This window comes from Atractosteus spatula, chromosome 5, assembly GCF_055471065.1.
Source record: "Atractosteus spatula isolate fAtrSpa1 chromosome 5, fAtrSpa1.hap1, whole genome shotgun sequence".
Classification (NCBI taxonomy): domain Eukaryota; kingdom Metazoa; phylum Chordata; class Actinopteri; order Semionotiformes; family Lepisosteidae; genus Atractosteus; species Atractosteus spatula.
The window spans coordinates 52285242-52312884 of record NC_142710.1 but is presented as its reverse complement, the minus strand read 5'-3'; the positions used below and the strand labels follow the sequence as shown (position 1 = coordinate 52312884).

Sequence of the window (27643 nt, the reverse complement as noted above, 5' to 3'; positions counted from 1 at the left end):
GTGGGATGGAATGAAAACAGGTGTGTGGGCCAACAGGACCAGGAATTGGAACAACTACTCTAGGTCATTGATGGTTATCAATAAAAGCAATGCACACAAAGAAAACCACAAAGCTTTTTTTCTAAAAAAATCACACTTTTATTGATTTTTTAAATTATACCTTTATTTTAATAAACCCAGCAACTTACAAAGTGCTGGTCTGCAGCAACAACAAAAAATATATATATTTCAGGCTAGTGGGTTTGAGATTTATAGAACACACACACCAGCACCTTGCCTTACTGGTTACTTGCTGCCCATTTGTCGATCTGCCCCAAGCATTCCCATAGTTATACATTACATATATTATAGGCTACCACCTGCAGGGGTGAATCTGTGCCTCAATCTGTAGTTCCCATGGCTTTGTGGGTCTGGTTTGTTATTGGGTGAGAGCTGTGGATGGTAATACCTGACCATCCTACAAATATAACCAATATTTTGACTCATTTCACTTTATAAGAAACCGAGACAGTTCGCTAAGGTGCGACGACAGATCATAACAAATATGGGCCCATACGTTCCAAGTTAATTGGGGAGGAGAGGCGTTTGAACATTTATGAAACTGCAACAAAATGCCGATTACCACATTCATAAAAAAATGTATTTCAGTAATATAAGCTACAAAGAGCGTATGAGGTCAGATATGATTCTATGCTAAGGCATCCTGTAGGTCCCACCCCTGTGATTCTCCACCACAAAAATGTCTGAAATATTGCAAATCCGGCATTCAGGTTGTTTGGTAGTTTGTATATTAATGTAAATAATGTCTATAATGGTTTGATTCTGCATACTAAAACCACAAACTAGGCAAGAGAAAGCAAAGCCTGAGAAAACAGGTCACCATTGAGGTGTGCTTTCCATAGAAAATCTGACTTTACATCCACACTGTGCAAGAATAAACAAACTAAACATGTGGTCTTATTTTGCCCATATTGTTCTACTAACACCAAAGCAAAAAGCGTTAAGAAGCACCTGCTACAGACATTACACGAAAACACAGGCACTGAGGATCACTAAAACAATCCAAGACCCCTGTTTGTAAACTATAAAATGAATTCCCCAACTTACAAGCAAGATTACTTGAATGGAAAAATTCAGTACCACTCTTAAAAGAGTAAAAAGCTTAGGCCTTTTGTAAAGCGTAAGCCAGAGTTAGTAAAAAATATTGGTGTTCATAAAGATGTTTCACAGCTGTACTTTAACTCAAAAACCTAACCCTAGCTCCTATCAATTAATCACCATTAGTTTCCAACAATGCCAAAATAACAGGAAAACCAGAAAATTTGAGTGCATCGATTATTTATGAAGTATAAATTTGTTAACGTTACCATTCCATTTTGATACAGTCTTAGAGATTTAGAGAATGCTATTAAACTTCATCTTAGAAGCTGCTAATAGGTAATTTTTCCCCAGTTCTGTTTTGATGATGAAAATAATTCTCATTCAATATAATACACATATCCTTACTGGGAGTAAGTGGCATTCTGTTAAAGCACGGATAAGCTTCAGCAAAGCCACTGGCTGGGTATAAATGAATGTCCTTTCCTTTCAAGCATGGTTTTTCATTGGAAGAAACATTTTGTCTCTTCTTAAAAAACAGATTAACATGTAATAATTTTTAAAATAATAACCTTTACTGTTATTTGTAGGTATTCAAAGCTATACAGACATACATGGGCCAAAATAAAGCTGTAATCCAATCTAGTACATGTTGCCTAAGCCCGATGCACAATTCACAGTAGCTTCAATCAGAAAACTTGCGGAGTAAAGCAGAAGCCTGTTTCATAGCATCAGAAAGCCAAAGTCATGCAAAAATGCTGTTTCCAGTCTTTATTGTATATGGACAGCTGAAACAGGCTGCAGTCAGAGTAGAGTGCCTATAGAAAAATACAGAATTTTCCAGTTGGTTTTGACGTCATATGCTTTTTGTTTCAAAAATATAATTACTCCAGGTATGTCTATCTAATGCAATTAAAACCAAGAGCTTGGGCATTTGTTTAAAAATAACAGTAACATGGAAAACTATCATTTGCATATTAAGGCTCTATATCTTGTTACAGTGAGATTCAGTACTTTCTGTGCTTCTCACTTCAAGAATCTGATCTGTTATTGACAGATGTCACTTAAGTCTACCACAGAAATATGGTTACTTGAAAAATACTGTGGCTTACACTAATGTGGTTATGATATAGTTTTATATTTTTTCTTTTGTATCTTAATACAGCATGCCCAAAGCAACATTACACTAAAAGTGAAATCATTACTTATACTTTCACCTGCTTTATGTCATTTTTCATTAACTGGCTAATTCCTTTCTATGACAGACATTCAACACTAAACTGCCAAATACCAGAGCAACTGACATGGAGCAAAACATCAGTAGTTTTGAATAATTATGGTTTTCTAATCCCATTCTGAACACAGGACCCTTTCACTTTTTTCAACAGTATTAACTAATGGTATTAACTGTACAATTTATCAATGATGGTGTCCTACTCCTGTAGAGGAGCACTCTAATTACTTCTGGTTTTCATACTAACTGATCTTTTAACTTTAAGTTTACAAAATCCTTAACTGAACACCGATTTGATTTTTTACAATATTAGGTATTCAGGATATTGTTTTTAAATATTTAACCCATAAATTATGTTCAGACACAAGTAATAGTTACAGTCAAACATTCACTATAACCATGGTTATAATGAGTTCAAGTCTTATGGTTATAATGAGTGTTTGACTTTAACCCGGTGTTTCATGGGTTAAATTAATCCAAATAACAATGAACCCGAAACCCGGCATCTGGCACAAATTTTACACTGATTTCTAACCCAGTTCTATTATTTAATAATGATTTAAAACTACTTTGTAAACAGTTCAATTTTAAGGTCTTGAGCAGCCAAACTAACAAAGTTCAGTTGGAATGAAAACCAGAAAATCTGGTAATCCCATACCAAGATTGGGAAACAGATCTGTGAAACGTTAATTATTTGAATGTAAAACAAGGACATTCTGGGTTAGAGTAGCACAATTTCACATCAGAAAGACGGTATGCAAGATATTGAGCTAGCTAATTTGTGCAGCCAGATTTTCATTTTATCAATTTCAGGAAATACGAATAATGATTAAGCCTTTCTCGGTAATAAACATCTATACATCTATCAATTAATCACATGTTGAAGGCACCTATTCTTATCTATTGATCCTAGTCTTAAATTTAATTTCCTTTAACGTAAACAGTGGAAAAACTCTCCAGGAAACAGGACTGCAATGTGCAAGTTTAGCAAAAGGAATTTTGATAATTTGCCCCAAGAACTGAATAAGGAACGGAATTTTCAGGAACTGCTGAAGAATCTGACTTTCTCTTGCCAATACAGAGATGTCATATGATCTTATATCTATCAGGGATGATCCACAAGTTCAGTCTGTTTTTAAAGAAAATCTGTCAAGTTCAGTTATTTCTTTTATAGAACGGGTGTCTGTGTTCACGTATAATGGATTAAATTAACTTTTCACTTTGTACATATACATCCATTACTGCAGGTTTACTTCCATTCACTCCAACGTTACAGGGAACAGAATGGCAGTTTAACTATTATTCCATGGAATACAAACATCATGTCCTATGATGCTATTCAAACCACATGGATCTCCAAAGAACATTTTGTTGTGGTTTTCAAATTTAAAAAATGAAGAAACTACAAAGTCTGCATATTTTTTTTACTGTTCCTTAACTGTTAGACAGTCTCATTTAAATAAGCTGAAAATAATTTTACCAGTGTAAAACACATAGCAAGGGAGCAAACGTATCCTCATGCAATCCCATGCTCTTCAGTGATTGCTGCAGCAAAGGAGCTGTCCAAAATCGCCTTTTCTAATGCCGTCTTTCCCAGTTCACCGTATTTAGCACCACTCCCAATAAATCCAAATTTCAGGGTGTTCTGCAGACTCCAGGAAAAAAAAAGAGAATGTAACTGTATCTTCCAATGTAATATAATCCTGAAGAGGAACAGCCAACGTACCCAGGTAGAAAATCCTAGCCAATGCTGCGCAACAGATGCTCAGAAGACCAATCAGTCATCAATCAAAAGTGATGAAAACGACCGCAATTACCGGCCTTCAAAAAAAAAAATCACCAAGCAATGAAATTTAAGTAGGTTATGCTGCCAACAACGGAGAGCAGAATTTAAATCTTCACCTCATGTAGGTGTGAGTCTACACAAACCTGTGGCCAGTTGTCTGGATTTCAAACCACAGTAAGTTACAAACGGTACCTGTTGGCGACCGATCACAAACCGATAAGTTAAGAAACCCAAATCTCTCCCGAAGAAATAAATTCAGACACTTTTCCTGCTTTTGAAAGCATCGCATTGCTAAAAGGCAACTGGTGCTTCCGTGTTTGATGGAGCAGCACATTTGGGTTTCGTTTTTTTTTGCAGAGGGTGAAAACTTCTTAAGGAGCCCATGGAACTGGACGTTTCACAGAGCTGGACAGTGTGCTTAAGCAGTACATTTCTTCAGCGTCTGTAGGTGGTGTGCTCCTTACACTGCAGACACTTAGGCATGGGGAAACACAAACAGCCAAGGATAAAACATTGATGAGGAAAATCTTTTGCAAGCTGAAATGATAATTTTCGGGGAAACCAAAGGAAGGCTAGGTGGAACCTGAAAGGAAGAACAGAAACCTCCCCCGTTTTCTGATTTGTGTCTTTAGTTTGACATTTTCATTCTCCTGCAGTGGCACAGTTCATAGGGTCTGTGTGTTTTTAAAGACAGTGCCCAGGTCTCAATGACTGTGCAGGCAATCAAGATTAAAAAGTTCTCAATGTGTGTTAATCTCTGTACTGGGACAACTCCATCTTAAGAGCGTAATATACACAAAGGTGGATGTTTCTGTGATACAGTTGGCATGTCTGCAATATGTCTGTGTACAACCTCGGCCACTTTGGTTGAAAGGATGTGCATATTTGGCTTCTCTTAATTTTCTAGTGTGTAAATGAAAAGTATTCATTTTATTATTTGTAATATCATCCTAGTCATCCAACATTTGCTTAAATGTACCATCTGCCTGAAAATGTGTACACTTGCTTGATGCAGTCCCTGTTTGGGCGCTGCACAGTTTATACATCAAATATTTTTAAAGGTTTTTGGCTTAGTGATGAATCATCTAATAAAAAACAAGACCAAAATATCAAATGGGTATAGCATTGATTCAGTACAGAGGTTTAAACGACTGAAATAGGTTTGTGTGCGTTTACATATATGTCATTGCATCAGTACATGTTCCTCAAACCCTAGCCTCTCAGTTGGTGTCCATGTGTTCATCTCCTGCCTCTGGAGCTCCCCCAAGCGAGGCTGAAGGGGGAGAGTTCAGGGGTGTTTCCTGGTCTCTGCGCTGGTAAAACAAGACATACGCCGCCTTGGTCTGCAGAAAGAGAAAAGATAAGGGAAGGGATTACTGAGCAGTTTCATGCTGGTGAACAACAAACAGCCAGTTGACATACCTTTCCACTTAGAATTTGAAAGCAAAAAATTAAAAATATTAATGCAAAAAAAATACTCCAGGAGAGCTTTTAAAAAAATTGAAGGTTCATTAACCTGAAATTAACACTTTAATGTAACAATAAAGCTATGCAGATTTTCCTCAAGTTAGGTATATAATTATAGTTAATCCATCCTTCTATTATCGGTAACCCAGCACCCAGAACCTGAGGCAGCACTAATCATTATACCACTGTGATGCTCCGAAACAAGTCACTAACCACGATCTGATCTTCTGTTGCAGATGAGACACTACTATCATCAAAGTAATACCACTGCCCATCCACTTTGTTCTTGGCATAAGCTGTGTCTGTGGGGAGAAGAGAGAAAGATGCAACACTGAGTGAAACGTTACAGATAAAACAGCCTTTTAATAAAGAAATTTGTTGTTTGTGCCTGAGTAACATGAGCCAGACAGCAGAAGTACATTAAACCCAACTTCATAATTTTTATCACAGGAGCACAATAGTTATGAAAACAAGAAAATGAAGCTTTCAACTAGCAGTAGTCCACGATCATTAATTTTGATTTCAATCATTAATTGAAATTTTGATACTTCTGTAATTATTTTTCTTTGTTTGCGTCAGTGGTTAAAGTCCACCTCAAAATGTCCTCCATATCATAAATGTAAACTTATATGCATTCATCTTAAGCATTCATTGGCTATTCCTCGCATGGACTGCTTTCCATGAAACTGAAAGTGTCTAGCAAGACCAATACACAACCTGCATTACCCATTGTCCAGGTTCCAAGAAGGGGTGGACTTTGGAACTCCACTCTTAACAATACACTAGCATTTGCACTTAGACTGAAAACAAAAAAATCCAGAGGGAGAGTGCCAATATACACCAAGGTTGTTAGGGACCTGGTATAATTTGGTAAACAAACCAGCCAAATCTCATTATTTATCTTGAAAAGATAAAATAGACCTTTTACAGAGCAAACGACACTGCCATGGATATGTAACTTAGATTTTGTATGTTATGAAACCACTGTTGATTGTAGGGATCACATGGACAAAATGAAAAGATAAATATTTTCTCTGTCTAAAGCAAGTTGTGTCCAATTATATTTCACAATAACTGTTGTCACAATAGTCTGTTGGGAGGCGAACTCTGTGGTAAACAAAATACGTCAGCTAAGGATATTACTATTTTTATGTCAAAATTATATCTAAAGTTTTAAGAGTTTACACAACAAAGCAGTGAAAGGGGTATTACCAAACTTGGATGTCTCTGTTGTAGTCGTTTCTTCAGACAGGTCTCACAGAAAACACAAAACTAAACATTTCACCCGAATTTCAAGTGGCTTCTTAATTTTGCCTCTAAATCAAATGTTCTAAGATTTTCAAAGAAAATATTCCAAAGCAAATATTCAGAGAAACTGTCTGCATTTCCACCATTAAGTTCCTATTTAAGATATGGAAAGGATTTCTTACATACTCTAAACATATCACCACCATACCTCTCAGGAAACAGACAATTTTTCTAGGGGCCAAATCACAATGATAAAGAGTGTTTTAACAGACCTAAACAATACGGCTAAATATTTTTAAAGTGCAGCATCTAATAAGCACATTTAGGAGTGAAAATTATTTGTAGGCTTAAACCTGTGTTCAGGCAAATAAAACATTACTCACAGTGCCCTCCACCCATTCCACCATAGTGGTTGGACACAGCAATGAGGTCATAAATATAGGGCCCAGCCTTCGGGTCGCAGACAAACTCCGACATGTTCAGATCTCTGAAACATACAACGCACCAGGTGAGTCTTTCCTGGGTAACGGTTCAAGAAAATCAGTCAAAAACAAATGTCATTTAAAACAGGTTATAAAACTGCATTATTGTTGAAGACTTACAAGAAGAGGCCAAAGGGTTAAGGTAAACCTGATAACAGTACATTTAGGAGTTTAAATATTTATCATAATTTATTAACAGTCACATTAATATAAAACTATACCGGTTTCAATACTCATTTATTGCATTTTTACAGCCTCCTGGTATATTTTAACTGCATGTCATACTATGCTATCTTGCTCACAGTGTTCTTGTCACATTATATGTATATTATTTTTTAATGAAGCTCAAACATTTCCACACAATCATGAATCAGCTTCTTGGAAGCCAGTGCCGCTTGCCAAAACACTTCGGCATTTGCTCCTCGTTTAAATTAACTTCCTGGTTTCACTCCAACACTAATGGCGGGCCTGACTGTAAAGATTAAAGTCAGTAATTGCTGTTGCAGGTTTTAGACTAGCACTAATTGTTATTATTGAATTCTGAGATAAACATGACTGTGAAAAACTGGCCAAAATATGACTAAAAAACAGCCTACATTTCAATAATCCCTATTCAATGCTGCTTGTTTAATGAGCTAATCATCGTTTTAGCCAAGAAAAGGCCAGGGTAGATGTTAGTGGTCACACACATTAACTGATACCTAATGGTTATTTGCACCATGTAGTTTTTTAAATACTAGATGACACAGTGGGTGTCAACCGTTATTTTTTGCAGTCTTAGCCATATCAAACTAACCGAAGGTACACATGCATCCATTCATCCTTTTTTTCACTGCTTCTTCTCATTCAGAGTCATGCAGGGACAGCAGGAGCCTATCCCGGCAAGAAACAGGCACAAGGCAGGGTATATCCTAGATGGGACGCCAGTCCCTTGTAGGGCACACAGACACAAACACACTCATACCAATGGACAATTTCTCCAGAAGCCATTTACCAACCTGTATATATCTGGACTGTGTATTTGGGAGGAAACCAGAGCAGTGGAAACCCATGTGAACACAGAGAGAACATACAAATTTCCTCACAGACAGCACACCAGACCCAGAACTGAAACCTGTGTCCCAGGGCTGTAAGGCAGCAATGCTAACCACTGCGGCGCCTTGCCATACAGATTTAGCCAATTGCATCATATTCCTCTTTTAAATGAAAGGACTCTATTACCAATCATTCCTGATGCACAGTGCCATCTGGTGTGCAGTTCTAACTGAACCTTCAAGCCATGTAAAGTTTGTAGGGCTGTTAAATATTCTGCCAGTTTAAGACAGCTTTCACTCATAAGAAATTCGTTTATTACCTGATTGGGAAGTCTACCACCGTATCCAGCTTATCTCTCCAGCAGCGGTTATAAGAGAAACGTTTTAAATGGACTACTAGGATACGTGGTAATGACCACAAGTCAAACTTTTTTGTGGCCTGCTGATGTTTCTTGCAGGTGGGGCAATACCTATGGGGGAAAAAAGGGAGTTAAAAATGTCAGTGTTCAGGACTGCCAGTTTCGGCATCCTAAGCGTGCTTTGGAGAACCAAGAAATATCAACAGTGGTACAGTTCAGTCAATTTTTGATTATGAAATTTTTCCCCAGTGGTTTGCTTAGTTCCAGCAATGCACCTTCAGGAGAGCAGCAGAAACCTGCCATGTCTACAGGAGGCAATGGTTTGAGTAACAGCTGAAACTATACCAACAGAAAATAAACCACTCCTTTCCCTTCTATTGAAGATGGTTTCAAAACTAAGAGACGGAAATCAATGTAAAAAATACAGGTACAAAGTAGTTTTTGAAAGACGCAGGAAACCCACTTGCATGCTGCTATGTACTGATTCAGCTCCACTGTATGTCTTTCAGAACTGGTTGCCCAACTTTTGAGTGTTGCAAAAACAATTTTTACAATGGATCTACTGTTAACTTGCTTATATGCTGTTCTGGAAACTTGTAATAAAAAACGACTTCACTAAAAATTCTCGTCATTCACAGACAGACGTGAGATTTAATCTAGGACCGCATGACCTCACATGAAATTTACAGGGTCTAAAAATAAATGAAACAAACGACAGATGAAGAATAAAGACGATAATCCGGGTTTTTCTTTTCAGATTAATCAGAAAAAAGTCTCTTTGGCCATTTTGCCAATCTTAGAACAGATCTTTGTTCACAAGTTTATTTTGCGATACAGTATGTGGCCAGTGTATTTCTGTCTTTTTTATTTATTGGAAGAAGTGCAAGTGCATGCTCACCAGGGATCGTGTTCTCCTAGTGTCTCCATGGTGGTGAACAGCTCAATACAGTCTCGCAGGGCCACTGTGGCTTTCTTCTTCTGGTGCTGCAGCATGCTCTCATGTTTTTCATAAGCCTAGGTGTAGAAAAACATCAGATGTTCACCAAAGGGCAACACAGACTAAGTGGGGTGCATGTATTTTGGGCTGCTTGTTTTGTTCGCAATCTAGTGATAAGATCAGCTAATGAGAAAAAGAAAATGCACTGAGAAGTAGTGACTTTGTTATGTTGTTGTAACCATGTTCTTAAAAGATACCGCTCTCTCGACTGTTTGATATTAGAGATGTAGCCGAGTTGGGGAAAAAAGCATGGAGCAACCAAGGCAAAAACGGCCAAAATATACTCTCTGTTGCATTGCTGATGCATTCCATTAAAAACATCTGCACTGATTGCTAAATTTTCCAAACAAATTCCAAATAGAAATTTAAGATCTGAAAATGCACTTGTGTACAGATGTGGAAATCATACCACAGACGCTTTGAAGCACTGACCTCTGCTTCCTGGTCGTCGTAGTAGAGCTTCTTCATTTCAGAATTCCAGTCAATTGCTACCGTGGAAAATGCTGATACATATAGGATAAATAGAAAGATATAAAGTTAAATGTGAAAAAAATATAAAGATAAATTTACAGATACTTTCATTTAGATATTGTCAAAAATACTTCTACCACAAATTCACTGTTCACAAAGTGTTCACAGCGAGTCTTTAAAGTACTTATAGCTCATTGATTATTTATCACATTAAGTGGCTCATTCAACCCCACATATCTTTACTAATAAAGCTCAATTATACTGTGGTCTAGGGTTTATTCTTCTTAGTTCCAAAGTCCATGGATAGTATAACTGAAACCTGCAAGCTGTTGAAACTATGCCCTAGCAAAAGTACAAAAGCTTATAAAGGTGTTGGAAGTGTGCAGTTATTTTCTTTACATTGAATATCTGGATACTCACCCTTAAGTTTGAGGATGTTGCTCTCATTGGTAACAGGACTGATGTCAGCTGTTCCATATGAATTCACCATTGTAAAAGAGAAAAGCTTTGGCTGACAGGTCGTTGACTTGACAGAGGATTTTGGTGCATTATCGACTGGCCCATTCTCTAGGTCTTCGCTGTCCTCGTCTCCCACTGAGCCCTCTGACTGACTGTTGTCTGGTTCCAGGCTGATCTCCTCCTGGTGATCCATTGCTTCATCCTCCCCTGCCACACACAGCCAGACTGTTAGCCCCAGTAACACTCATGTCAACATCTAGTGAAGGAGCTACTGCCTTTTTCAGTATTCTACAGGTTTTAGGATTCCTGAAGGTCCAGACCAGCCTGAAAGCCCCCCAACCCCAAATCAAAATGAATTGTGGGTAGGGATTATTTTAAAATCTAAAATAGTAATGCTGCAACTTTCATCAAATGCACAGCTTTCCAAAACACAAAAGCACTGAGCCATCAAGTCACTAAAAAATCTCAATAACTTTTGACACAGAAGTATATCCAATATGAAACCATCAAAGACAACGTATAGACAAATACAAAATATGTCAATACAAGATACACAGCATAAAGATTAAAAAATACAAATTATTCTATTCATTCTTGTCTCATTTATTTGTAAAACAATTGTTACTGAAGTGAGAGCTACATAAAATGAAGCACCAATCGGGGAGGACCTTACCTTCACAAACCCCATTTGAGTTATTGCTATTGCAGGTCCCCGGCTGGTGTTTGTCATTCTGGCAGTTGCTCGTGACCATGCCCGCTGTACCTGCACTGCAGGATGCCTCTTCCAAGGACTGGCACACACTTGCACCCATCTCAGTGTTGAGACTGTGACCCCCTGCCATCTCTGCAGCTTGACTGCTGCTGCAGCTGGAACTGCTACTACAGGTAGCTGATACTTTCCCCTCACACCCTGCACCCAGCGGCCTCTTCACATATCGCCTGAAACAACAGCACACATCACCTGACACAGGATCTTGAACTACTTTTAGATGAAACATCTTTAGCACCTGTAAAAAGAAGCTGTGATACACAAGACATCTCCAGACAGCAATCGTATAATTATTGAAGATGACAGTTTTTCTTCACATGTTCAGACATATTACCCCAGGCTGGGCTTATAAGTTTAACACTGCTATGTCCACGCACATGAGCACACACTTACCCAATGCGCTCCAACACTTTTTCGTACAGGAAGTCGACAGCCAGGTTTTGCCGGGGAACAGTGATAATCAGAGGCTGTCCAAACAGCACCGTACTTGTGGAAGTACCCGCATGCTTAACGTGCCGCTCCCTGAAGTAAATGGGCAGGCTGATTCGCTCCCCATCTTCCTCTTCCACCTCATACCTGTCAAGAGACGGAGTGAGTCATGAAGATCCCCACCCAACAGGAGACAAACTACCCTCTTCACGGAGGAAGGATTCTGGCAAAACTTCGTCTGGACTCAGAACTTTAGTTTTACTTAGGTTTCCCCACATATAACACTAAGGACATGACCTTAGCTTTAAAACAAAAAGGACAACAGAAAATGGGTTTAACTCTAGAGAGTATTTGCTTCTTATAAATAATATCAAGCTTTTCTTAAATAAATGATCAGAACAATTACACACACAAAGATGTCGTCCTTGTCCATGATGTGATTGAGTCCATCGTCCCGCCGGTAGATCTTATGAAACCGATGATTGTACACGTCTGCCACCAGCATCTGAAACAACGGCAGAAAGTTTGAATGTAATAATTAACCAGACATCTTCTGAAAGAAGAATTTAATCCTCAGCTGTGCCTTTCAGTGCAGCGTTGTCTTCAGGACCAAAGACTCCATACTTATTTCATAAGGTATAATACACTACATGGGAATCAGAAAAAAGACTTAAGCAATGTGTATTCTATTGAAAAACACAATGCTATATCAACCCAAAGGGGTGAAGTGTTTTATTAAAAGATTTGATGTATAATTGTAAAAACCTTCAATACTAAACAAAAAAAATTAAGAATGATGGGAAGTTACAGTATAATTATTTTTTTTATAATTTGCTGAATAATATAAAAGATAGACATTAGAAGAAATTATTTTAAAATGTTTTTGAGCTGTGTTTACACAGTATGGTATATCACAAACACTTTCAACTGTGCTAGACTAGAGAGTACATTTAAAGGCAATTCTTTCCAAATTGTAGTCTTCAGATACGCAGTTCTGCACATATACAATATCCGTTTCCCCACTTTCTCATATTTCACTTGTAAAACAGCTTCGGTTTCAGAGGTTGAAAAAGGAGCTCTCCTAGCACAAACAGTACACACAACAGATGTCCTCTCATTCATAAGGTTCTGGTCATGCCAAGCGTAGGAAATATCTCTTACAGAGTACAATTAAAACCACCCTTTACACAAAATCACAAACATAAAAAACATACAACATTTTTCAGCACAAAGTTATGTTTTCATTACTTATTAGCAGCATCTAGAGAAAATTACACTGGCATTTGCATGCAGCTTTCTTTTTTTGCTGTGGAGAAGCTTGTATTAAGTTAATTGAAATTGAGAGGTCACTGTAGATGGTGTTTTATTTATTTTGAAAACTGGTACAGACAGTGGTTAAAGTTGGTTTATAGTTTGCAGAAACATCACTGCCTGTAGTTGTAATTAAAGGGTCAGAAATTATAGATAATTATACAGTTGTACAATGCAAACAACATTCCTGAGGGGTTTGTTATAGATAGTGGTTTGACTGCATGTGTTAAATGCATGCAGTATTTATACATCAATACAAGCACTTAACATTCCAGTACATAACATCAATAAAAGAGTATATATTTAATGGCACATTTTGATATGAGGTCTCCAAAAACATTACATATAAGGTACAGGTTATATTCCAGGTATATTTAAAGTAAGTTTAAATGTGACCATATATACAGCATAAATAAAACCTGCAAGTAAAGGTAGAAACTTCTGTTGATTATTTAATATTATGAACAGAAATCTGTTCAGATTTTTGTGGGAAATCTGTGTTAAATATTTAATATGGACGCCTGCTGCATTTTTCCCCAGCTAAAAAAAACTCTATTTGTGCTGTTTACACCAAACAATGCTAGTTCAAGTATGCTAAATATGACACCTTATACAGTATTTCATAGCATTCTCTGTAGGAGTAGCAAAAGGCTGTACTTACATTCTCTGCTGTGACACCGGAGAGCTTAGACAATGCGCTGCACAGATCTGCCACAGTACCCAGCTTGGGGACCACTACTCTGTACTGGAATAGAAAGACAGCAGTCTAAGTAAGACACAAGAAGTACTTCATTGGACATTTAGCTTATTCACTACACATAAACACCAGCTTTCCCTTGCATCATGCCCCTTTATAAGGGGCACACAATGCAGACATGCATTAAAAGAATCATCACCAAGTAAAAAAACACAGATGATTACATTTTTGCACACTGTACAATCACAAATATCAATACTGATGTACTTGGAGTAACAATAATCTTACTAAAAACCAGCCATGTAATAAAATGAAAAATCAAATGTTTTTACATGTTTAATACAGTAACTGTATTTAACCATATGCAAACCACCAAAAATGGTAAAGGGACACAGTTCTTCATGTTTTCTACAGACAAGATAACAGACAAAGTAGCTGCTACCAACTAAATGACCAAGGAAAGCTCCATTTGTAAAACTGAGGGACTAATTTGCAATGATAACTGATCATATGATTAAACATTTTTTTCCATAAGTCACCCTTTAAACAGCCTTCTTTGGAAATGCATTTTCCATGTTGATAACAGGTTAAAATTTCCTGTAAAAAAACAAATGCTAAAACATACTCAAAGAACATTTTTTCCATCATAAGGATACTCTTCCAAGGCATACAAAATGCCTCAGATAACAGCAATACCTCCACGAACGCAAGTTTGCATTAATGGGCAACAGAAATAATGTCATGAAACTAACATCTATGAGGCTTGTGTAATGTAAGGTAGTGGAATCTCAGTTTTATATTGTTCTTTGAATAACATGGAGAGGTTAGAAAAAATCAAGAAGGCCTCATGAATGCTTGTGGTTGCTCTAAATGTGTATGGATAAAAAAAAAGACATTTTCCATCACAATTGCTCTTCTTACCTGCATAGGGCGGGACTGGGGGTCTGTGCGGACCAGAAACACCTCCATGGTTCGGTCCTTTTTCATTGGCAAGGGCAGGGTGAGGTAGCAAAAGGGGTCAAAGGTGACCGAGACCTTCGAGCACTCTGGGCACACCAAGGTGGATTTGAATAGGCCGTGGAAGATGTCGACAATGATGGAGTCATTTCGGAGACGATGGTTTGTCCAGGCTTCCTTCGCTACAATCTATCAACAAAACAAAGTTAAACCCTTTTCACATCTGCTCCCCTTCCAGCATGACATGAGTGAAAGGTTTACTTGACAAAAAATGGATTTTGTGGAAAGAAAATAAATATACTGAGAGGCATTAAAATGACAACAAACAAGTGCTGGAACCAGCAGCATCTGCTGCATGTTTTATGGCTGCTGGTATATAATGAAACCAGGGTGCAGTATCCAAACATTATGTTTTCAAATCTCTAAATCAAAACAATGCTGAGTTTCTTAGCTTTTCTTTGATGACAATACCACTGGCAAAACTTTAAAGGAGTACTCAATTTAAAATTTACTTTTAAATACATTTTACAGAGCTCTTTTTCCACACAACAACTGCAAGGCTGGCTGAGTAACATGAGGTGACACACACATTTCACGAATGGAGCTGTTGAACAGCCCAGTGCGCACAGACAAGACCCCGTGGTGCCGTGTACCTCGTCTTGCCTGCCCTCCGCATCTCTCAGCACCAGGTAAGGCTTCTTCTTGACGCGGTTGAGGTCCTCGTGGAGCCCGTCCAGCAGGAAGGCCAGTAGCTCCTGCGAGTCCTGCTGCTGGTACCCTGAGAACTGCGGGGCGAAGCGGCCTACCTGGGTCTTATGAGGAGATTAGAGAGCAAGAGTGCATGCTGCATATTAATAATTACAAATTGCTTACACCTCTATAGCGCTTTTCTGGACACTCCACTCAAAGCGCTTTGCAGTAATGGGGCTTCTCCTCCACCACCCCCAATGTGCAGCATCCACCTGGATGATGCGACGGCAGCCATAGTGCACCAGAACGCTCACCACACATCAGCTATCAGTGGGGAGGAGAGCAGAGTAATGAAGCCAATTCATAGATGGGGATTATTAGGAGGCCATAATTGGTAAGGGGCAATGGGAAATTTGGCCAGGAAGCTGGGATTTCACCCCTACTCTTTTCAAGAAACGCCCTGGGATTTTTAATGACCACAGACCTTGGTTATACGTCTCATCCGAAGGACGGCGCCTGTTTACAGTATAGTGTCCCTGTCACTATACTGCGGCATTAGGACCCACACAGACCGCAGCGTGAGCGCCACCTGCTGGCCCCACTAACACCTCTTCCAGCAGCAACCTTCGTTTTTCCCAGGAGGTCTCTCATCCAGGTACTGACCAGGCTCACTACTAGTTTAGCTTCAGTGGGCTGCCTGTTGTGAGTTGCAGGGTGATATGGCTGCTGGCAAATTAGAGATCTTCAACAACCTGCTCCTGCTCTCATCAGTCAAACTAAACCTGATCTAAAGAGCTGTTCTCTTCACAAACGGTCAGCTTACATTTCTTGGAGTGTATCTCAAAACATCCACACCCTTCTGAAGAAGCTCCATACAAAACGTAGAATGTGACCAACAGCATATTGCTGGAAATGCAGTGATTACACTGCATTTCAAAAAGGGTTTCAAAAACCTTTTACAAGTTTTATACAAGTAGTATTTATTTTATTATTAACCTGATGCCATTTGTTTTTCAAAAAACATTTAGTATTTTATGCATTTTGTATTATAAATTCATGAGCACCCAATTAATATCATTAATTGGTTAAACATAAGTCAATATTTCAAGCTACTTTGTTTAGGGGAGAAAAACAAGAACAGTGAATCCTTCATAAAGCTGTACTCCAATGAAAAGGTATGTGCTCTTATGCAAATAGGAATTATTTATCTGTACAATTGGGACGTTTGTCACTAGGAAAAAGACTGGAAACCCATGAGCAAACCTTGGGCTTTGGATAAGAAAGGTTTCCACCACTGTCCCACCTTGAAAGTTCGTGGAGCCACGTAGCTGTTGCGTCCCTGCCACATCTGCTTGACCAGATCAGCGTAGGCTTCTGCAATCTCTCCTCGCATGCCAAGAGGGTTCTCGCGGTTTATCTCGGCCTCATATTCATCTTTTAGGAAGTACTCTGTCAGAGGGGCGGCGTTACTGAGGCACTGTGAATAAGCCACCAAAAACCCACAATCAGAGCTATAACTAAACTTCTTCAGCCATCCTTTTTCCAACCAAATTCAGAGTTGCAGGGGAGCTGAAGCCCATACCGTCAAGCAATAGGAGCAAGACAAGGTCCACCCTGGATAGGATGCCAGTACATTGCAGGGCAAACACAGAAATGCACACACTGACACCCGGGCCACTTTTCCCCCAAAGCTAGTTAACGTACCTGTCAGACTCTGGACTATAGGAAGAAACCACAGCGCCCAGAGGAAACCCATGCAAACCCAGGGAGAATATACAAACTTCACAATGATAATAACCCAGGTCCAGAACTGAACCCAGGGCCCCAGTGTTGTGAGGCAACAATTCTAACAACTGTGTCACCATGCTGCCCACTAAACTTCTTAATGAACTTCAATCTAACATATTTTATCTATTATAACTATTACAGCCAAGACCGGATAACATCATCATCATCATCAAATGTAAATTATGACGACTCCAGTTTACAACAGTAAATTTCCAGTCTTCATTCATTCATTTGAAAACCAACACATTGTGTTGACTCAAATACATTTCATAGATATTCAGCATATGCAGCTTATATTCATTTCACACAAAGAATACTTAGAATGCATATAGTTCTATACAAAACATGAAATACCTTTTAAGCTTAAAGAAATAGGACAACTAAGATGGACTTCTAATGTATTTTAAGAAGCAGTTTAGGTTCTTCCGAATTGAATGTTGGGCTTTTTAGCATTCTATGCCCAATTAATTTTTCAGCAAAACGATCGGTTACCCATGACCGTAAAATACCTCATCATTCTATCTACTGATTTTAAAGTTTATCCAGCATTTGACACTTTTCAGGGTGTCTGCAAACTCAAACAATTTAAATTCAATGAGATCTTTAAATCAAGAAAAAAAAATTGCATTTCTTCTGCAGGCATTCTACTCTTTCAAAAAGACTCAAAAGTCATATCATTTGGATTAGCTGAAGACACTTTTCTAAAGATGGAGTCCTACCTGCAGGGCTGAGTTCATGAAGCAGGTATTGCCCAAGTTGCTTAAGCCACAGAGACCAGGCTGTGTCTGCGATTCTCTATAGCTGTAAGATGAGCTATAGGAGCTGTAGCCACCCAGCCTATTAAAACACATAAAGCCTAGTTAGACAGCCTTTAAAGAATAGTACAGAGGATCTTGTACAATTACATGGCTGAGGATCTCTGCACACAAACCAGACACAACCCCTAAACCCGAGGACCAGGAAAGATTGTGAGACTGTTATGGTGAAAGTTTTGGTTTCGCAAACAGAAAAAAAGTCTCCCCTTAAATGCTGCCTAAAGATGAACGGCAGTCTATTCTGGCCAGCCAATAGGTTACCCAGGTTACAAAACAATACATACAACCCCAACAAATCCTCTAATGTACCTGTAGGGTCAAGCTTGCATTGAATATACAGGTTTCTTTTTCAAATCTTCAAAATGAAATCCAGGCCACTCAGTTAACTCAACGCACTTTCAACCCCACCTGCTGCAAAAGCTGTGTATACGGTTTCAGCCTTAGTTCCCAACTGAACCTCATCAGGGAAGTTGACAGACTGATCATTTGGACATTACCCTGTGGTCTGAGATGCTGAATAACTGACCAACTGATCTCCCTGTGTACATGCAGATTCTCACGGAATACTTCCATAATGCACTAGAGGCCTCTAGTGGCCATTCTGTTGACACTGCACTGCAGCAGTGCACTTTGAACTTTGAACCACACCTTGAACTGTCAAGTGCCATAGAAATAATAATAATAATAATAATAATAATAATAATAATTGCTTATACTTATATAGTGCTTTTCTGGAAAATCCACTCAAAGCGCTTTACAGGTAATGGGGACTCCCCTCCACCACCACCAATGTGCAGCATCCACCTGGATGATGCGACGGCAGCCATAGTGTGCCAGAACGCTCACCACACACCAGCTGTCAGTGGGGAGGAGAGCAGAGTAATGAAGCCAATTCATAGATGGGGATTATTAGGAGGCCATGATTGGTAAGGGCCAATGGGAAATGTGGCCAGGACGCCGGGGTTACACCCCTACTCTTTTCGAGAAACGCCCTGGGATTTTTAATGACCACAGAGAGTCAGGACCTCGGTTTTACGTTTCATCCAAAGGACGGATAGTGAGAATTTCCACTCATTACAATTGAGTGGAAACAATACAACCGAGTGGAGACATTACAACTGATCCAATATATCACTTGCTATCAACACCCTTGAAGATTTTTTTTATTGTATATGCTTAAATAGAAAAAAAACAGAACTAGAAATGAGCTCATCGCAATGTTTAATATTAAGTGTTTATACTGAACCAGAGTGTAAGATTAAAATTCTAAATGGTCAGAGAGAACCTTAACAGCAAAGAGAACTTGAGAATGGTGTTGCAACATTAATTACTGCGAAAAAAATAGATAGGCAGTTTTATATGACATCACAATGTGAACGGGCATATTTTACATTTGTTGAAAAACTCAGAGCTTGCCAACAGGTTATTGTAGGCAGAAAGCAGTAAGGAATGGAGATACGTAAATGTGACTTACCGGTTACCAGAACTGGGACTGTTGTTCAGCGAGTAGCCAGAGTTGTTGCTATCCCCATTGGCTACACTAGAAGAAATGGTGGCTGAGGAGTTGGAGGAAAGCTTTGGGGAGGTAGTGAAATTCCTAGAAGTGGCCGTGCTGGACCTAGGAACAGGGTGACAAACAAAATGAGTTCTCCATATTAAGATGCATGCAAAAACAAAAAAAAAGCAGTTACATCGTCTGTAGGAGACTGAAGTGAAATACTAGATATTTTTTAGATTTAAATGAATGTAAATGCAACAAAGAGATGGCAATTATTTTTTCTTCAATCACCCATAATGATTTGGAACACAAATCACATCTATGAACTTAATATCCCACAGAAAATTAACAGAGGGCTAGGTCTGGTCACAACCTTCATAAGACAAGGTGTACAGTGGCTTGCAACTTAACGGTTGTGAGGAACATGAAAGATCTTACTTTGGGTGACTGCTTTGCCTAGGCCACGTGCCATCTTCATTCTTCTGTTCAATCACAAGAACCTGAGGCAGTCAAAGAGCGAGAAACCCATTGATTATCTTCAGCACAGTCTGATCAAATGACTAAACCTTCACTTTTAATAAACGGGAATGAAGTTGCTGAATATCCGCAGGTATGAGGTAATATACACACATACTTTTGAAAGGCAGTAAGTCTGCTTTGAAAGTCTGAACTATACAGTATATTCATACTTAAGCAACTTAGGTTTAAGCAATGTCTTTTCAAGCCAAACTTTGCTTTCCAAGCAAACAGGACACCACTATTATAAGATAATTAAAAGAAGTGAAAAAATGTAGTAACTTCATTTCAGCTCAGAATATCTGAGTATTTGAACAATACAAAAAAAAATCACTTGTAATCTTCTAAGTTCATAAAGCAGATCAGGAGGCTGCTTCAGTTTGACTTTGAAAAACAGAATTCTTTATTCTTGAAACAAATTCATTGAGCACGTTTTATAACCCAAAAGAATGGGTAATAAGGAAGAACAAAAATCCTACAACATAGAGCAGGGGTGGACTATTATATGAGAGGGGATTAAGTGAACTGTTTGGAAGGGCTACACAGAAAGTCCACCCCTACAGGAATCCAGGCAATATCAAGGCACCCCACCTGTCCCTGGTAGAGTCCAGCGTCCTGCACGGTGCTCTCTGGTTTATTCAGCTGTTCATAGGTGTTACTCATGTATTTATTCCACAGACGCGTCTCTTTCTCTGGCGGGATCTTAAACAACACCCTCATTTCCTTCTCAATTGTCTCTGTCGAGGCAAAAAGGGCACAGAAATGTTTTGGGGGACAACGCATTCATACCTTCAGAGTGAATGTACATTAGACATACTAAAACTGTATATCAACCCAAATCAAACACTGTGATATTTTTATTGTTTTTGAGTACCATCATATGAAAGTACAATTCTTTTATCACATTTATGTACATTTCACCACAATGTTAAGCAAAGAACCTCTGCCATTTGCCATGTTTCTCACCTATGGTATCCGCCTTGCTGAAATGCCGCGTTATGACATTATCCATGTCACTGTTCTCACAGAGCTTCAGCTCTAGAAGGTAAACCTCCACTTTACAGTGCTTCACAAACATGCCATGCTCAACCACCTGTAAAAAAATGCATATGCCAGAGAGAGAAGCTCCTTAAAGTGTTGAAATCCACAACCACAAAAGTGATCACCCTCGCAATTGATCATAAAGAAAGTAATTTAAAAAAAGTTTTCAGTTCTCATTTCACACCCATAGAAATGGTCTAGAGATGGGCTCTACTGGATCATCAAAACGAGAATTTATGCTAAGAAATGCAATATCATTTTTTCTTCCTCAACGTCTTCTATAATAATTATAATTTATTATATTTGTTTTGCTCTTTTCATCCCAAAATGCTTTACATATAGGAAGGGACACCAAAAACATTGTAGAATGTCAATGTATGACTGTATTAAGGAACACTTCATTTATACACAGAAGCTATTAATCTATAAAAGAATTTGAATGACAACTACTTTTTTCCCCGTATCCAAAACTCTTCCCAATATTGTATATGCCAAGTAAGAACAACATTTTAGATAAAGACCTTGGTTCAAATGGCTTTGAAACTTCTGACACTCTCCTTTACAGTGGCTGGAATTTTCCAATGGAAGCCTGATCATGCCTGCATCATGTCAACTTGTCAGCAACTTGTCAGGATTAGCACAGGAAACGACACAGGGTCACACGGTATGTTAGGATTAGCAGAAAGCTGCAATCTTTTGACACTTATTCTGAATATGCATAATAATACTGTAGCGGCTGCCGTTTCCCCACCAGACAATTGTCAGGGAGATACCCGTGGGCTGGAGCAGCTGACCCTGCGACTAGACTCCGCCATTGGTAACATAGGGGAGATCAGGGAAACTCTTGAGTCTAACTGCTCATTTCTTCCAGTAACTTTGGGGTACAATCTCCCCACCCCTTCTCCAGGCGATCTTAAGAGGTGATTGAAAAGCATGTGTGCCAGAATCACTCTAGGCTCTAAAAAACTTAACATGCACTTCATATCTTGGTTCACTTGAGCAGAACTCCCATATAAATAGTTAAGGGAATTAATGTTGGTTCTCTACACATTGAAGTGTTCATTTAAAAAAAAAAAGATCTTGCAACAAAACAATATAAAAGAACAATATTCTATGAGTGTTTTAATGCAGAATCTCAATCACGTATAGGTTCTGCAAAAGCCTTTTGGTGAGGTAAAACTGTTTAAATAGATTTGCATCAGTGTGACAAGTGCTGTTTGGCACCATCAAAACCTTTCTAGTAGTGTTAAAAATTCAAAGATAAAATTTGTGCTGTGTACTACAACACAAAGTGCTGAGAACGGGTTATTTGCTTTAATCCAGAAGGTTATTGATTATTGTGGAGCTTCTTTGCAAGAGTATCTGCCTTCTCTGGCAGCTTTTCTCAGCAGGAGTAGTGAAGCACGCACTCCCTCACCCACCCCTAAGCAACACTTCAGCTAATCACAGGACAGCTGAGGTCAGGGGCTGAAGACCAGCCAGAATCAGACAGGCAAAGACCGGCTGGTCAGCAGCACTGCTGACTCACACCAGGCCTCCCTCTTCAGCAAGAGGACACTTAAAGCATGTTTGGTTGCTTTGCTTAGCCTTAAACTGTACTCAGGGGTCATGAAGTGCAGTTTTACCATAAACTGAAGTCTATGTGCAGAAGGAAAGATATCACCCACCTTTCTGATAATGGGTTGCTGCCCTTCCACACAGCCATACCAGCTAACAAGCTTGTTCCAGGCCTCAGTGGGCACCAGAACGTAGTCCAGCTCATCTATCAAATGCTCCTTTAGGGTCTGAGTCTCGTGGTCTGCCGGGGGAACAATAACCAGTGAGAAGTCACATATGGGATAAGGCACAGAAAGAAACTCCCACCATTTCTGTGACAAATTTAAAGGCACAAGAAACTGCCTGGATAAACAAGAACTTAGTATTAAGAAATATTATTTAGAAATGGAATGGGAATTTCAGTTATCGAACCATAAACAGTAAAGATCCTCTAAATGAATTACCCACAACCTGAGGGTGACGTTAGATGGTCTTATGTAATACTTATGCTTTAACCAATTATATTTGAAGCCTGAGGTTTAAATAAAGGGATGATATGATAGTACTGTATAGACTGGTTAAATTAAAAAGTACAGATCTGTGTGACATGTTTGATCAAAACCCAAGGCCAGAAACAAGTGTTACATTGCTTACAAGTTTGTTACAGGCTTTTGTAAGTTTAAGCTTTATCATTATTTGAATTTGACAAAGTAACAAAGTAGGTAACAACAGGTAAGAATCTCCATTATAATTATGTAATCATTTGTTGTGAACAAAAACAATTTATGACTTGCCAAAAGAAAAACAAATCTCAAAGTTCTCTCTTTCATTTGACATGCATGAACACAGACAGATTTCGTTTTCATGATTAACAGGTGATTTCGCAAAGGAGTGACTGGTAACAGGATGCTCAAAAATGAGTCACAGACTAGAGTTTTTCAGTGCAATAATCCCATTAATTCTGAGATTACCAACTGCTAGTTTCGAGACAGATTTTTTTAAGAGCATTAAACACAATTCAGGTGTATCTGTATAAAGTCTAAATCGACAGTATGTGACCTGGCCTGATATCACACAGAAACTATTAAACTATTTTATGTTTTAACTTAATTCATGTTAAGTTAAATGGTGGCCAGGATTGTCAGAACAATGACACATTTTACCATTATTTGGCTAATAAAATTATTTTACTTGCACTGGTTAATAACATGGTGATGTCTGAAATACAGAGGTCAAATTTCCGTTGTACACCACTTTAAAGTTTATGCTTTCTGCACATCAGTCCATGCACACATCTAATTGTTATTCCAGGACACAAAAACAGTGTCCTATGCAGTGTTTCTCATAGAATTTCCCTGCTGCTTCATGCAGAAACTTTTTCAGATCAGGACAGAGCCCTAGAATACCTGCGCTTGCTACTGTGTTTCCCTTATTTCCGGGTGTAAAAAGTTTCACAATGGAGAATCAAAGATGCAAAATAACACCATGTTAACTCCTTACCGGAAAAGAGCCCCGAGTTGTCGATGGGCCCTGGGTATAGGCTGAACTCCCCAACATTGTACATATCCCAGCTGTCGAATCCTACATATTTTTTCCATTGCTTAAACCAGCGGCTGTCAATCAAAAACCTGTAAAACAATTCAAATACGCCCAACTATGACACAGTGAATGCATAGGAATTTTGCAATACATAATAGCATATTTTTTTGCAATACACATAACATTAGTGCATGACTCTATTCTCACAGACATGTTTAATGTTATAATAAGGTATTCACAAGGCAACTGTACCCTTTTATGCACATTCGTTTTTGTTTATTCTGGGCTGGAAAATAATTTTCACAATTGTTCAAAAGGGATCACAGGCTGTAGATTTTTTCTTCTATATTTATCCTTACAGATACATATCCTTACCTTGGCGGAGGGGGACACAACATTGATCTCAAGAACATTATGCCAGGACAAGACATTAATTCTGCTTTTCCAGTGAGCTAAATTCAATACAAAACTACAACTGCTGTCACACACAAAGAGGTCTATCTATAAAATACCATTTTATGGTAACTTTAATTTTTGATCACAGAGAAAATACAATATATACCTTAGTTTAATGGGAATTACTTAAATTTACCTTTAAAAATTATACAGTATAACCTGATCTTTTATATGTTCATTAACAGTCTGCACAAAAACTATTCAACTCACGTTTAAAGGAAAATATGATCAATAGCTTACGAGATCACGGTTTAAGTCAGGTTTGCCAATGAACACTCCAACCTAGACACCATTACTGCATTCAAAACACAAGTCATTCTATGACTACAATTGTGCAAGACAAGCTTTTTGTAAAGCATATTTCTTATTAAAAAGCCGGAAACCAGAGATCTTTTTTTTAAAATGATGACAGAGGAAAGGGGGGCTCCTTTGGTCTAACCAACTACACTATAAAAAAAAGTTCATTACAGAGGTTCCAATTGTTAAATTGCTCTATATTATCGTGAGAAGAAAACGGCACTTTATTGCTGTATGTTGGGCATGAGGCAAGTAACATTAGAGAAACCACTTATGCTGAACAAATCTTTCATTTTCTAAACAAGTACGTTGTTTAACCTAAATCTGCGGAGACAAAAATTATACGGCAATCTCAGTGCATGTCGTGACCAAATCAAATAAAAGTTACGCAACAAATGGAAAACAACAATGTATTTTAAACTAATGTCACACTGGTCAATATAGCAACAGATAGGATGTGCTAATCGTATCTGAATTAAGGAAATTGCTGATCATAAGCTTGTTAGCTGGATTTCATACAGGGACTCCTGCACACTTACCCATAAGTATACAGTCAGCCGAAACAAATAACCTAGTTTAATTTCATTAGATTGAGATTCGCTATGCTAAATATTATGTACCGTACTTTTCTTAACAAAAGCATAACAACCCTGCAGGACGTTTTTCTGGGTCACCCTCGATAGTGAGGATGACCATCACCGTTTAATACAACGAGCTCTGACAACTGGAACAACGCAGGGCTACTACCCAGTCAAGTTCCCTGCAACAGCCGATAACAGCGACCTGGGTCGTGGTCTCTCGCAGGGTTGAAACGCCTGAAAAAATCATACAGAAGCGCAGACGTCAACTTAAAAGATCAGGCTCGGTCGCGACGTAAACGCATAGGATGATCTCGATCTCCGTGTTTTCGCTGCGGCGCCTCTCATTTACGTGGTGGGTTAAACTTGCTACTCAAAGCACCAGCGAGGAAGCCGGTAGGTCCTCGTCCGGCGGTAGCCGCTGCCGGCACTCTAACCCTCACGCTTTCTGCGGACACTGCCAAAGGAGTAGCTGGGTGGCACCCAGCCTCCATGACAAAGCAATAAGCTCGCTGCAATGCCTTTCCGGCGTCCCGTCCTAGGGCGAACCAGGGTACTGCCATCAGCCGCGGCTTCCCGTGCTCTTCCTGATTTACACACAGCGGCCTAGTCATCCTCGCACTTTCCTACTTCCCCTCCGCCATTCGTGTCACGCTTGTGCCTCACGCTGCCAGGAAGAGGGGCCCGCGTTCCCTACAGTGTAGCTCAAAATCGCGGATCGCCTGGAGGTACCGAAACCGTCAGGTGTCGATCAGCAACAGGTGCTCCCAGATCCCCACCAGACCCAGCGAACCACGCTTCTTCCTGCCTCCCGCACCCGGCGTCTCCCCGGCTACGGTTCCTCACACAGGCCTGTACAGCTCAGCTCGCAGTCCGGCCACTCACTCACCATTCGTCCCCCTTGCGGAGAGGGGTTTTGAGCAGAGCTCCTAGGCTTTGCTTCTGGCTGTCGGGTGAAGGTAAGGGTATCTGAGCAGGTACCGGCTCCGGATCGGGTTCAGTCCCGCTACCCGATTCGGGTCCTCCTCCCTCAGCCATCGTTCAGTATCTGACTCGGGGCCGCGGGAGCGCGCGCGCCTCAACTGGAATTTTGAGTCACGGAAAAAAAAAAAACTCGCGTCCGAGAGCGGTGCGCGCACCCCCTCTTCACCGCGGGCGGACGAAACGTGCACGCGCAGCGCGACTCCCTTGGGTCATGACCTCGATCCCATTGCAGAAGCACGCCAATGGGAGGTTTTGGTGCTGACCCCGGTTGTGAGCTTCGTTGATACACGTTGTTTAGATTCCCCTGTGTTCACCTACATTGATATATTTTAAAATGAACACCTGTAGGGTTTATTTAAAGTCAAAGCCGCGACCGGCTAGTTTGATTCAATATGTAAAGAAATCGCTTAAAAAACAGTTATGCTTTCTTGAATGTGAAAACTAACAAAATGATTTTAACATTATGCATAATTCATATATATTAATGAAATCGTGCAAACTGCGATTTAAATATTCTTCAGCATTCACTGAATATTCTTACACTCTTTCCCGTGACTTCAAGGATGAATCTCTAGCCTATTCATTGGACTACTCAATGTTAATATAGATATGGAGGACAGGTAATTTAGGACACCAAAACCGTAGTTTAAAAAACAGTTTTATATTCAATAGTTGACACAGATATATGCATTTAACATTTACCTGTATATACTTCTCAAAAACCATTAAGGACAAGAACATAAAAGGTTACAAAACAAGAGGAGTCTGTTGAATCATCTAGCTGATTTGATAGTAGTTAATTGATCTGGGGATCTCAACCAGCTGTCTTAAAAGAAGCCAGGCTATCTGCTTCAACAAGTTGGCTGGGTAAGTTGTTCCACACTCCCACACGTCTTAGTGTAACCAAGTGCCGTGTTAAAATACAGTTCCATACGGTTTTGACTTGTGCCTTCTGGTTCATTTCTCTCTGCGTTTTGGAGAAATTTGCAGTGCACTTAACTTAATTTTGAATGCTTCTATCAGGTGCTCTTGTTGTCTTCTCTATTTAAAAATAAAAAGGTTCAGTTCATACATCCTGTCAGTGTAGGACGTAGTTCCTTTAAGCAC

At 39.2% G+C, this 27643-nt stretch overlaps 1 protein-coding gene across 1 annotated transcript; it reads right to left on the bottom strand.

Annotated features, from left to right (window-relative positions):
• Positions 1-114: 114 nt before the first annotated feature.
• On the bottom strand, positions 115-26629 carry usp4 (ubiquitin specific peptidase 4). Its single transcript, XM_088917092.1, has 22 exons — positions 26442-26629; positions 24183-24310; positions 22814-22944; positions 21072-21198; positions 20697-20842; positions 20028-20089; positions 19566-19709; positions 17996-18113; positions 16792-16965; positions 15452-15610; positions 14763-14987; positions 13806-13889; positions 12244-12338; positions 11798-11980; positions 11309-11574; positions 10597-10842; positions 10138-10208; positions 9607-9722; positions 8670-8819; positions 7217-7320; positions 5799-5887; positions 115-5461 (listed from the first exon to the last, which is right to left on the bottom strand). The coding sequence occupies exons 1-22, from the start codon at positions 26588-26590 to the stop codon at positions 5339-5341; spliced, it is 3090 nt and encodes a 1029-aa protein (XP_088773218.1). The 5' UTR covers positions 26591-26629; the 3' UTR covers positions 115-5338.
• Between the last annotated feature and the right edge of the window lie 1014 nt (positions 26630-27643).

Coding starts and splice junctions, on each gene's coding strand:
- usp4 (XM_088917092.1), bottom strand. CDS start 26,590: ATGGCTGAGGGAGGAGGACCCGAATCGGGTAGCGGGACTGAACCCGAT. Junction 5,888..7,216: donor TGGAATGGGTGGAGGGCACT/GTGAGTAATGTT, acceptor TTCTCCCCACAG/ACACAGCTTATGCCAAGAAC. Junction 5,462..5,798: donor CAACAGAAGATCAGATCGTG/GTTAGTGACTTG, acceptor CTCTTTCTGCAG/ACCAAGGCGGCGTATGTCTT.